The 13611-nt window shown below is 38.6% G+C and overlaps 1 protein-coding gene across 2 annotated transcripts in view; it reads right to left on the bottom strand.

Annotated features, from left to right (window-relative positions):
- Positions 1-547: 547 nt before the first annotated feature.
- Positions 548-13611, bottom strand: part of RASA2 (RAS p21 protein activator 2) — a 126397-nt gene continuing 113333 nt past the window's right edge. For both annotated transcript variants that reach the window (XM_070375238.1, XM_070375246.1), the window contains exons 20-24: positions 8647-8729; positions 7589-7797; positions 6781-6884; positions 5196-5385; positions 548-3612 (exon numbers count right to left, since the gene is read on the bottom strand). In XM_070375238.1, coding sequence (XP_070231339.1) covers positions 3585-3612; positions 5196-5385; positions 6781-6884; positions 7589-7797; positions 8647-8729 — 614 coding nt within the window. In that variant the 3' untranslated portion in view covers positions 548-3584. The remainder of the gene's footprint in view (positions 3613-5195; positions 5386-6780; positions 6885-7588; positions 7798-8646; positions 8730-13611) is intronic.

The raw sequence follows: 13611 nt of genomic DNA on the forward strand, positions 1-13611 counted from the left end.
TTCTAAGGTCTGTTCTAATACATGGGCTTATGTGGAAGTCTGGTATTTCAATAAAAAGAAGATGCTTAAGAGATTCAGAACCCTATTCCTTCATCTTTACCAACCTGCAATTCCTCTGGGGTTGCAGGGGCTAGGTCTTATCAAGGTTTGTTTAGAAATAATAAGAGGCTGCTGAGGCTAGTAATGGGGAAGATCCTGGCTCCTTTCACTGGGGGCACAAGTCAGCTCTAAACTGTGGACTCAGATGAGTGGAACATACCCCCACATACTGGACGTGCACGGCTCTCGGGAACGACGGGTCCTGCACAGCACCTGCACACAGCAGGTCCTCCAGACAAGTCTGCTGAATGAACAAACAAGGGCCTCGGTCCAAACAACCAGCCCAGATAAATGCCGCAGGAGGTTTCTGCACCCTTTTCAGATGGCTTGCTCTTCTGTTATTGAGGACTCCTCACTTGCTATTCCCTTCCTAATAGGTGAGTTATGGTCATTCTAATGAGCAGAGATTCTCACATCAGTGAGAAAGTGAGGTCACGCAGAGAGTGGACAGGCTTCTTGTAATTTATTTGTTATTTCCAAGCAACAGCTACAAAAGTTTTTAATTTTTATAATACTCTTGATAAGAAAATAAAATTTAAATAAAAATACATTCTCAACAGTACAACATGGTTACACAAATTCACTACATTAAGTTTTGATAACTTACATTTTCAAACTGGACACTGTAAAAACCAATATTTACTAGCAACATATTAATTTCCAAGTTAATAAAAATGGAAGCAGATAGTATCAATCGAGACTGGTAATTTAGAATGAGTCCTGTAGTTTTCACATACTGTAAGGACACCTAAAAGGCTTTGAGGCTTTTTGTCTTTACAGGATGTACCGTTAGAACAAATTAAAGGTGCTTTTACTTAAAAATGACATCTGTCTTCTAAAACCTGGCATGAATAAGCCTTTCTGAAAAATGAATGAAATTAGGCTTCAGAAACAGAAACAAAAGCTACATCATTCATCACCCTTTTTTTTTTTTTTTGTACAATTAGCAAAGCCTTGTTTTGACACGTAAATCATTACCCGTGATATTATAAACATACTTCTTTGGCAAAGAAAATAGTTCAATTTGATAAATTATATTCCTGGGAGTAAAAAAATGTTGCTATTGCCTATTATCATATTAAATGAATATTAAAAAACAAAGCTAAACAACAAACGATGACAACAAAACAAGCAACACGCCACCATAATTTCAAATGATGGAAATGGCTAAACTAAGAACCAAGTCGGCATTTACGGCAAGAGTTCCTCCGGATCATCCTTTGCTTGCTTTCTTGGGGTTTTCACGGCGTTAGGGTAAAGTGAGCTGCCATGTATTTTTCAAGTTTGGAAAAGGGAGAGAAAGCAGATCAGGTAGTAAAAATCAAAGCACTCATAAGTAACAGCGGAAGAATGAGGCCCTTGGAAGCAAGTAGAAGTACCTCGGTTATCTTTGGGTCCCACTGACATGGTCTCTTATTTCAGAAGACTTTCAAAGAAAATCTCATTTCACATTACTTGTTTTTAGGCTGTGCCAAGGTGGTTAATTCCAGTCAAACTGGCTGTTTAAAAGTGAAGAAAAGAACTAGTAACTGAATTCTTTTCAAATTCTGAGTTACATATTCAGACAGCCTTGGTCCCTTTGAGAACACTGTGATCTTTAAAAACAGTCATAACTTGGTATTATGTTACCAAGGGCTTGATATTAGAAATGTCAGAATATAAGTCAAGAAGCCACTGGAGAGCAATGAGTGGTACCTGGCAATGCTCACATGGCCTTTCCAGGAGGACATTCAGAGACTCTGAAAAGGAAATTTCAATCTGAATAAAATTCAACAGTGAGAAATGGATTAAAACAGTAAAATTCTTTCACACTGATTAATCAGTGGAGTTTATGGAATCTACAAATTCATAAAATTTAAAAGTCTTTTTCAAACTTGTCTTTAAAATGGGCCAGGAATAACTTAATGCAGACTAGGACTGATCCTTAAATAAAACTAACTGATTTTTACAAGTCCTTTAGAGAAATACATTGCTTAGTTGTAATCATTTATGGAACTTTGATTGTTTGCCAATGGTCTTTAAAAGTAATTACCCAGTAACGTTATAATTTAAAAACAATTACTCACCAATAACATAATTGGCAAAGTGTATCTTGAAATATAGCTTATGTTCAGGGAAACAAAAAAGCACTACTAGCTAGACTTACATTAATAAGTCACAGTTTTAAACAGAAACGTGTAAAATACTCCAAGGTTCAAAGTACCACATTTAGAAAATGTTTTGAATTTAAAAACACATAGTAAGAGTACCATGGTTTTTAATACTGATGAAGCGAAGTGTATTCCTCTTAACTTCAAGGTGGCCACTTGCTTCGACTGCTTATTTACAGTTGTGATTTTTAGGATAAAGGTAAATTATTAGGGAAAAACAGGATTCAAACAGTTGCTTGCCCAATTCCATTTGGCTAGCAGGCAATAAGGAAACAGCAGTGAAATATAAACATTTTCAAGAAAGCATTATTTCTAGACTTAAACACTGATCATTCAACTGATCATAAAGGTTAGATACCATGGAGTATCTGAAGCATAATCTGGGGTCGCCCAGATGAGTAAAGTGCACCGAGTGACTGTCCTCGAGTTGGATCTCACCCTCACGTGGGGAGGAGGGCGTCCCGTGGTGGCGGCCCTTATAATGACGGGGCAACGAGTGAAGTCAAGTGATTGTACCACCACCTGTCCCCACTGTTTACTTTCTCTTCTTTTTCAGAAGTGAAGTCCTTAGAAGTCACAACAACCTGAACTCTCAAATCAAAAATATGAGTACCTGATGTTTAAACGGTGAAAAAAAATTTAGTGGTCTGGTTGTATTTCATCTGCCATCACTCATCCCACATGTAAACAAGATGCAGACAACAGTACATGTTCCCTGATTTCTCCTATCTGAGCTCTGTTTGCATCTCTAAATGGGTAAAAGGGTCCACCAACTTCCAAGGATACTGTGGTAGTTTCTAAAGTTTCTGTCACTGTCTCTAATGTAATCTGTAATGACCGATGGGCCAAAGGAGATCTTTTTTGTTTTTTTTTGAAGAGGAAGGGTCTAGATGAACTAAACGGAAAGCTCTGAATAGTCATGGATTGAAATTTTCTAGTAAAACACAATGTTGGCAGTATAGAGCAGGCACTAATGGTAGTGAAAAGTCCACAGAACATGGAGTGTTACAAGAAGAGATGGTTTCTTGCTATGGAGGAGTTCTCCTTTTGTTATAAAGCTTCTTTAGGAAGAGTCTTTCTATTAAAAAGAAGTTGCAGAAACATGGCTTTCGACACATAAGATATGAAGGGAATCCTGGGTTTTAAATTCTCTAGTGAAACATCACACCAGAATTTCCAAACAGTTAGTTTCAATTATTAAATATTAAATACAATGTGAATGCAGATGACAGTGAAGCCGATGTTCATTCTTAAATACTATGAACAAAATACACGATGAATTGAAAAACTCCAACTAAAATATCTTCCAGTTCTTCCGAATCAATTGGCCAAACTCTAGAATATTTTCCCGATTGGATTTTCCCTAGAAAATAATAAAAATAATTTTTCAAATGTTGAAGAAAATTGTAAAAAGTAACAAATATCTCATAGTATCCAGTGTCTGTAATTCTCTCTTGCCAAGTCCTACGTCACTGATTCAGCAAGCTTTTTGTGATTACCCAGTAAATGTCAGGCACTGTTTGAGCAACTGTGGACACAGAGGTGAAGACAAATGACAAACCCTTGGCCCTGTGGAGCCTATATTCTGCTACAGAGAAAATAAGATAAACAAATAAAATATTTAGCACAAGAAAGAGTGCTAGGTTTTAAGTGAGAAAAATACAACTGGAAGGGGTATAGTGTGTGTGGGTACGGTGGGGGAGAATACTACTTAGGAAGGATGCCAAGCACTGGCTAGAACCTCATGGAAACCTGCCATGGCTCCAAGAAAACTGCATTACTTTACCGCTGGAAGAGAACAAAATATACTAATGTAGAAAAGACAGTAACAGGATGCTTACAATAACCTTTTTACTGTACTGAGCCTTCCATCTAGGCAGAACACAAATATTTATACCGGTCAAACTGATTTTTACTGTTTATAAAACACAATTAAAATGATCAATCCACGTAAGTTAATAAAAATACTTAAAATGGTTGGGGCCAAGATTCAAAGCCCCCTTATGAATCAGCTCTATGGGTTCCCTGATAGCTCAGTTGGAAAGAATCCGCCTGCAACGCAGGAGACCTGGGTTCAACCCCAACTGTACCTCTGTGCAAACAGAAGCCTGATTCTAGTGCTGGTGCTGGGTAGCCCCCATGGTTCAGGGGAAGCCAGGGTAAATTCAGACAAGGTTTCTTTCCTTTTGAGGAAGAAACAGCTCTTTCTGCTTCTAGACACTATTATTATAAATGTGAACTACTGCAGCCCAGCTGTGACCATAAGGGCACCAGCCTGAGGAAGACAGAAATCATCTTGTTTGATTTCTAATGGCTGAGTGGCTGGATCATCCTTGATGACAGTGTTGAGCTAAACTAGCTAAATGTAGAAATCAGGACTTTTAATTTGTGAGAGTAAATGTTTTCCTATTATTTAAGCCATTGAGATTTTGTTACTTGCTGCTAAAAAAAATCTAATTGATGGAATGTAAAGTACTTGGCACAGTGTCTAGTGGTGAGGAAGAAGGTCCTTAATAACTGTTGTTGCTGTTCCTGTCAGTGTCCATCTGCCTCTGAGATGGATCCAAAGCATCAATTATAAAATACTTCTAGCACTGTCAAAGCTAATTTTTTTGTACTTAGGATGTATAAAGGTACTCTGACAGATAAAGAAGAGGATCATTAAAAATCAAAACAAGAAGCTACTAAGTATTCAATTCAATGATTAAACTGAAATATAACACTGAAGGTGACGATAAGGTACTGCCCCAACACAATGAATGATGCTAGAATTGAAAAGACTCCTGCAGGAGTGACTCCGGAGATTCCTGCACAAGAGAAAGGTTCTAAGTTGGTCTTGAGAGAGGAAGGTAGGCAGGAGACCTGCACTTCGGGTGTGAGTAGAGGGTAGCAGAGGAAAGTGCAAACTGTGTTCAAAAATGTCTGAAGTATCTTAACAGTACTTACTTGCTCCCGTATTTTGCACTACTTGATCTTTTCTTCCTATACTTTTCATGAGGTTCATCTAGCTTCTCTATGACACTTTTTATTTGTTGAATTGTCTTGAAGGTTGTTACAGAATCCTCAATTACAAAGTTGGAATAGTCATCAGGCTCTTTCTGTGGTCCTTGATAGACTGCTATAGTTCCACAAGCCTCTACAAGAAGAAATGAAATCTCTGATCAGACAACTAAATCCATTAAGCATAATCTGTAATATAAATAAAGAACTTTTCAAGAGGGGCTCAAGCTGGGAAAAGCTCCCTTGGAAATGCATAGACAACCAAAATCCATACATTTTATTAATTATAATTACATATGCAAAAACAAAATTTTTATTTAAAGAACTCCTTTGGGAGTTTGTCACCTTCCATATAGGTAACATTTTGATAAATGCCTTTGACTGTGTGGATCACGATAAACTGTGGGAAATTCTGAAAGAGATGGGAATACCAGACCACCTGACCTGCCTCTTGAGAAACCTGTATGCAGGTCAGGAAGCAACAGTTAGAACTGGACATGGAACAACAGACTGGTTCCAAATAGGAAAAAGAGTATGTCAAGGCTATATATTGTCACTCTGTTTATTTAACTTATACGCAGAGTACATCATAAGAAACATTGGGCTGGAGGAAGCACAAGCTGGAATCAAGATTGCCGGGAGAAATATCAGTAACCTCAGATACACAGATGACACCACCCTTAGGGCAGAAAGTGAAGAGGATGAGTGATGAAAGTGAAAGAGGAGAGTGAAAAAGTTGGCTTAAAGCTCAACATTCAGAAAACTAAGATCATGGCATCCAGTCCCATCACTTCATGGGAAATAGATGGGGAAACAGTGGAAACAGTGTCAGATTTTTGGGGGCTCCAAAATCACTGCAGACGGTGACTGCAGCCATGAAATTAAAAGACACTTACTCCTTGGAAGGAGGGTTATGACCAACTTAGATAGCATATTCAAAAGCAGAGGAATTACTTTGCCAACAAAGGTCCATCTAGTCAAGGCTATGGTTTTCCCAGTGGTCATGTATGGATGTAAGAGTTGGACTGTGAAGAAGGCTGAGTGCCGAAGAATTGATGCTTTTGAACTGCGGTGTTGAAGAAGACTCTTGAGAGTCCCTTGGACTGCAAGGAGATCCAACCAGTCCATTCTAAAGGAGATTAGTCCTGGGTGTTCTTTGGAAGGAATGATGCTAAAGCTGAAACTCCAGTACTTTGGCCACCTCATGTGAAGAGTTGACTCATTGGAAAAGACTCTGATGCTGGGAGGGACTGGGGGCAGGAGGAGAAGGGGACGACAGAGGATGAGATGGCTGGATGGCATCACCGACTCAATGAACATGAGTTTGAGTGAACTCCGGGAGTTGGTGATGGACAGGGAGGCCTGGCATGCTGCAATTCATGGGGTTGCAAAGAGTTGGACACGAATGAGCAACTGAACTGAACTGAACTGAATGAGAATCTTTTGACTTTAAGATAATGCCAAAGCAACACTTCAGGTACTGGTAATGAAGGATCATGATTATATAAAAGAATTTTAATTATATACTTACCTTCCATTTTATGCAGCTTAAGTAAACTGAGGGTGAAAAGGGAATAAATTCTTTCTGTTTCTCTGTCTTCATCAATATCTATTTGTATGTCTGCAGGGACACCTCTGTGTAAAAATGAAATAAAACACACTGGAAAAATATCATTTTGTTAACATGCTAAAGACTTCTGACTGTTTGAGACTGAAAACAGAAACACAGAATTTTGTAAAAGGAACCTTAGGAATCTAGTCTAACTTGATAATTAAATAGATTGAGATTCTTAGGTTTGGTCATTATGTGACTATACTCAAAAGGAAGAGGATTTTAAGTGCAATCATTTTCACTACTTGTGCTTCATCATATTACTTTATAAGTCTGTAAAGCTACCATGGCTGTTCCACGCAATTACAACAAGAATGCTAGGCCCTTCTTCCTCAATACCTTGCTCAAGTTTGCACATCTATTTAAACACTGCCCTTTTTTTGACTTGTGAAACCACAATTTACTGAGAATATTTTCATCACCCCAAAAGAATCTCTGTATTCATTAAGTACTCCCCATTGTTCCCTCCCTCAAATCCCTCACAACTGCTAATCTACTTTGTCACCATAAATTTACCTATGCTGGATACTTCATGTAAGTGTTACCCTGAAGTACATGGCCTTTGTGTCGGACTTCTTTTAGCATGTTTTTCTGGCTTTTTTTCAGCATGTTTTCAAGGTGCATCCATGCACGTATCAGGACATCATTCCGTTTTATGGATGAATAATATCTCATTGTATGGATACAGCATTTAAGACACTGCCTTTGTAATCAAAAAGAAACTTACGCAGTACACGGCTTACAGCCGAGAGCATTTTCACTAGTCTCCAGACAGCAGAGCCAGTTTCCATTTAGATATGCGGAGGGGTGATAAGAGCTGAGTCTGTTCTGATTGCATCGGCTCACCCTGCAGAGCACATCTATCCATTCATTAGCTTCTACACAATTATTTGCCTGGACATAGAGTGGTTTCTCCGTGTGTATCACTTGGAACATCTTCACAGACAATTAAGACAAAAAGTTAGTAACAGTCTAAAAATCAAACACAGTACAGAACACAAGAAGGTACGTAGCAGAAATGTAGTCTGCGTGTAGGTAACTGTTGCTCAGGTACATCATAAACGGTTATGTCCCCAGGACTGCTGGAGTTATACGGTACTCAACAGTACAACAGAATATAATGTTTAGAAACCACACAAGTCCTAGGGAAGGGGCTATCATACACATAGGAATAAAGGGAGAGAATTTCAGGTAGAGGAAAACCTATGGGTAAAGACAGCAGTGGGCAAATAGAAACAAGGAAATCATCTTGGTTACTTGAGTGCACTGGTATCTATTGGTATGTACTGAAGGGCAGCAGAGGATTAGGCTGCACAGACAGGCTGGGACTATATTCTGAAGGTCAAGCTGAGAAATTTGATAAAACTCAAGTATTGAGAGAAGTTGTTTAGTCTCTCAGTTGTTTCTGACTCTTTCGACTCCACGGACTGCAGCCCACCAGGCTCCTGTCTATGGGGTTTCCCAGGCAAGGATACTGGAGATGGTTGCCATTCCCTTCTCCAGGGGATCTTCCCAACCCACGGATCGAACCTGCATCTACTGCACTGGCAGGCGAATTCTTCACCACTGAGCCCATTGAGCACAGAATTCTTAAATGAAAAAAGTGCCTTTAACTTAATAGGTGAGGTGGACTATACAAAGCATCAACAGTAGTGGACAATTTTAAACAGAGTTCCAGCTACGAATTATAAGATATTAATGATTAAAAACAAATACTAAACTTCTTGTAAAATTTTCAGCTAAGTAATATATGCAGTTTAAAAAACTTTAAATTATATAACTTACATTTTTCTTGTTGAAAGAGCTCTCTTCCAGTTTTTCCACAGCAAGAATGTTTTTCACTGGAATTGTGTAAATTGCATCTTTGCCTAAATTATAAAAGAAGATAAAACTAAAATAATTTTCATCAATTATAAAGGTGAAAGGTTAACTCTATATGGTTTAAGATCATTCTCTTGACGGTGGGTGTGTAAGTGACCTACACATTTCCAAATGGTGCACCATAAATATGTTTTATGGACCAAATGAATCTTGTTTTCCACGATATGACTTCCTCTTTAATTAAAATTAAAACATTTTCATGGAAAAATTAGGGAATAAATTTGATCTCTGTAGAAAATAAAAATATTATTGTACTTTGTAACATTAATTATATGGAGACTGAAAAAATACACAATTTACAATAAAGGCCTACTCAAAACTTGCTGAGACATGGAATTTTCTTCATGGAGTTATTACATAAACAAAGAATCTGACTGTACCTAAGTGGATTTTTCTGCTTCTCCAACCTAATATTTAATTAAGGAACTAACCCTCAAAACAATTATTTGAAACTGAAAAATTGTTCATTACTTTTGCGTACTGTCTGGTCAGCTGACTAGAGCTACCAAATTTACTTTAAGAGATACAGGGAATAAAAGTAAAAATTTTACTTGGTAGAGTGAATCATTAACCTAATTTAAGAATTTGGAAATTTGTTTGCTAAAGGGGCTCCACAATAGCATGAGGCTATGATGCATTTCAACTTAAAATTTACTTGAATAAAATACATTCATATAATCATGCTGCTGCTAAGTCACTTCAGTCGTGCTGGACTCTGTGCGATCCCATAGATGGAAGCCAACCAGGCTCCCCCATCCGTAGGATTCTCCAGGCAAGAGTACTGGAGTGGGTTGCCATTTCCTTCTCCAATGCAGGAAAGTGAAAAGTGAAAGTGAAGTCGCTCAGCTGTATCCGACTCTTAGCAACCCCATGGACTGCAGCCTACCAGGCTCCTCCGTCCATGGGATTTTCCAGGCAAGAGTACTGGAGTGGGGTGCCATTGCCTTCTCTGTCATATAATCATAGAAACTAAGCAAATATAATCATGAACTTTTCTGTCATTTACATTATAAAATGTGGTTCTTAGAAAATGAAAGCTTTGCTTCCCTCCTCCCAACAAACTTCAGTTTAATGACTTGTGGGCTGAAGTGCTGAAGGTGAAGATCTTTTATATTATTCATGGATTAATGTACAGCTTTGGGGTTAAAGACACTAAAAAGGTATTCTTTATTGAACAGAGAAATTAACAAAGAGTATTTGCTAAGCTTAGTTCCTGCTGTAAAATCTAAAATACATGTGATTCAAGCAGATGTGTGATATACAATATACAGTCACTTAATTTAGCTATCACGTTTAGCTATCCTATACCAGACACTATCCTAACCACTTGGGATAGAGCAGTGAATAGAACATATAAGGCCCCTAATGGAGTTTGCATTTAGGTCTGGAAAGACTGACGAGGACAAATATTAGGTAGAGATAAATGCAATAAAGATAGCAACATAAAGTGATGCGACAGGAAGTAATTGGGATGTTACTTTAAGTTGGGCAGTTAGGGAAAACTTTTCTGAAGAAATGACATTTAAATACAACAATTACAAATTATATATACATGTGAAAATAGGAAAAGACTATCAGCGGTCTGCTGGAAACAGACAAGATCAAATTTATGAAGGGGTGAGGGGAGGCGAGAGGGAAGAAACTGCAAGAAGCCACAGCTGGAGCCGCATGGAGGAAAAGACACATTTGCAAAAGGAGGGCTGGTCAGAAGAGCTTCAAGCCAGTCACTGGACACAGCGAGCTGGGGGGAGGGGGGGGGCATACTTAGATGTCTATCAGGATGACTACGTGGTAAGCTGCATTTGGAGCAGCTGGGTCAATTAGGTCCTCACATACTGTCCCCCTCAACCCGCTTGTACTAAGCAGCAGTCCACAGAGGCACAGTCCCAGGTTGAAGCAGTGAAGATGCATACTGGCTGGAAAGCGGGGTAGCCACAGGCTGCTGACAGTGCCTATGCCAGGGGACGAGCACCAGCACCCCTGCCCATCAGCAGCTCATCCTTTCCCTCCCTTGATCACACTGGCCATGAGCTACTGGATCCTCAGGCAGGTGAATGCACTGTAACACAAAAATGAGCAAATTGCCAAAAAATCACCAAACGGATGAGGAAAATCAGCACTCTGAAGGAAACACGTACAACAAAGAGAATAACATTGGAGGAGATCAGGGGTGTAACACATGAGGGGGCAGAGGAGACATGCCTTTGGGTGCCAATTTACATGGGGCACCACAGGGTCCAGAGAATTTAAAAATTGTGCAGGAAGTAGATTTTGTAGATTTTCAACAACTCTTTAGATTTGTTGAATACACAAAGCATGCCCACATCCTAGAATTGCTGTGTTTGTTCATTTCTGGACAAATTATATCACAGCATACAGAGAGAAAATGCATTGTTCACAGGCACACATGACGTTATTATTATTAGAGTTAACTGAAATTAACTGAAGTTGCTAATGTTAACTTGAATGAATTGCAAAGTGAATCAGTAAAACAGAGGATTGTACTCAGGACTCTCCAAATATATAGTACAAAAGGACAGAGCCATGATGGCTGAATTTAGAAGTTTTGAGATCAGCTGTAACAAGCATTCCAGAAACAATTGAGTTGTTCAGAAGAAAATTACTAATGAAAATGTCCAAGAATAAAGATAGAAATCTTAAGACTGAAAGGACCCATCAAGTGCTGATGAAAGTGTAGGAAGAAAGAAAGGTGATACTTAGACACTGGGCAGAATTTTAGAGCTTGAAGGTTAAAGAAAGTCCAGAGGGTTTCCAAGAAGAATCAAGACTAAGAATGACATCAAAATCCTTACCACCAACAATGGAAACCAGTAAATCGTGGAGAAATATCTTAAAAATCTTATAGGAAATGATTTTAAATCTGGTCTTGCTTATCATTCAAGTGTAAGGGTAAAATACTTTTTTTAATATGTAAGAACTCTGAAAACTTATCAGCCCTAAAGCTATATGGAGTAATTCCTTGAGGACATAACTCCTGCAAAATAAGTAAGAATCCAGGAAAAAGACAAGTATGTTAATATAAGAAATAGTGTTGGGCAAAGACATCAGAAAAACTGATAAGAATGCTTAGAAAAGGGCTTCTCAGGCGGCACTAGTGGTAAACAACCTGCCTGCCAATGCAGGAGATGTAAGAGAACGTGGGTTCGATCCCTGGGTTGGGAAGATTCCCTGGAGGAGGGCATGGCAACCCAGTCCAGTATTCTTGCCATGGACAGAGGAGCCTGGTCGCAAATTCCATGGACAGCATGGTCCACAGGGTTGCAAAGAGTTGGATACGACTGAAGCGACTTAGCACACATGCATGCTTAGAAAAAAATGATGAAAACATAAAAAGGTAAAAGAAACAGAAACTAGTACTAAAATTTAAGATGACTTCATTAGGTAGTGTTAGGAAAAATAAATTTGAAAGCATGCTATGGTCCTTCTCCGCTTGAATGGAGATGGTGATTAACTACAGACAATAAGATGAACACGCAAGTTTAAACCTATCTTTTAACAGTTTAAAAGTAGAAACAGAATGTCCAAATTCTCTCACTAGATAAGACAGAGTGAATATGTGTGGGACTGATTATTCCAATAAAAATGCAGGAAAAAAAAAAACAATCCCAACGAACAGAAGAGCTTAATAAACAGAAAACACAAAACAAAATATTGGTTACAGTAATCACAATAAATGTGATGGTATTAAGTTTCCCTATTAAATGCCAAATCCAGTTTTAGTTAAAAATCACCATCACCTTCTCAAAAAGTTAAACATAAAGTTAGTTACTATATGACTCAATGATTTCACTCCTAGATACAGACCCAAGAGAAGTGAAAATATATGTCCACACAAAAAAGTGTATGTCAATGTTCACAGCGGCATTATTCATAATAATAAAAAACTGGAAACAATTTACCTGGAAATCAGGTACATCAACTGATAAACTGGTAAAATCTGGAATATATCCAATGAAATATTATTTAGCCATAAAGTACTGATTCATGCCATATCACAGATGAACTTTGAAAACATCATGCTAAGTGAAAGAAGGCAGTTACAAGGGCTGCGTGCTAATGCGTGCTCAGTCGCTTTAGTCGTGTCCGACTCTGTATGCCTCTACAGATCGCAGCCCTCCAGGCTCCTCTGTCCATGGGAGTCTCCAGGCAAGAATACTGGAGTGGGTTGCCATGCCCTCCTCCTCCAGGGGATCTTTCCAACCCAGGGATATAACCCACGTCTCTTATGTCTCCTGCGCTGGCAGGAAAGTTCTTTACCACTAGGAAGATGGCAAAGTCCAAAACCTGGGAAGCCCAAAAGGTTACTCTTTAAATGAAATGTCCAGAACAGGCAAATCCACAGAGACAAAAAGCAGATTTGTGTTTGCCAGGGGCTGGGAGAAGGAAGGACAGGGCAGTGACTGTTAATGGGTACAGGTTTTCTTTCTGGGGCGATGAAAATGTTATGTAACCAGTGGTGACTGCATAACTTTGTGAATATACTGAAAATGAATTATATACTTTCAATAGGTGAATTTTACAGTATGTGAATTCTATTTCCATTAAAAAAAATTACTATCTTTCTAAATTCCATATATATGCGTTAGTATACTGTATTGGTGTTTTTCTTTCTGGCTTACTTCACTCTGTATAATAGGTTCCAGTTTCATCCATCTCATTAGAACTGATTCAAATGTATTCTTTTTAATGGCTGAGTAATACTCCATTGTGTATATGTACCACAGCTTTCTTATCCATTCATCTGCTGATGGGCATCTAGGTTGCTTCCATGTCCTGGCTATTATAAACAGTGCTGCGATGAACACTGGGGTACACGTGTCTCTTTCCCTTCTGGTTTCCTCAGTGTGT

The sequence above is a fragment of the Bos mutus genome, chromosome 1, assembly GCF_027580195.1.
Source record: "Bos mutus isolate GX-2022 chromosome 1, NWIPB_WYAK_1.1, whole genome shotgun sequence".
NCBI classification, from domain to species: Eukaryota; Metazoa; Chordata; class Mammalia; order Artiodactyla; family Bovidae; genus Bos; species Bos mutus.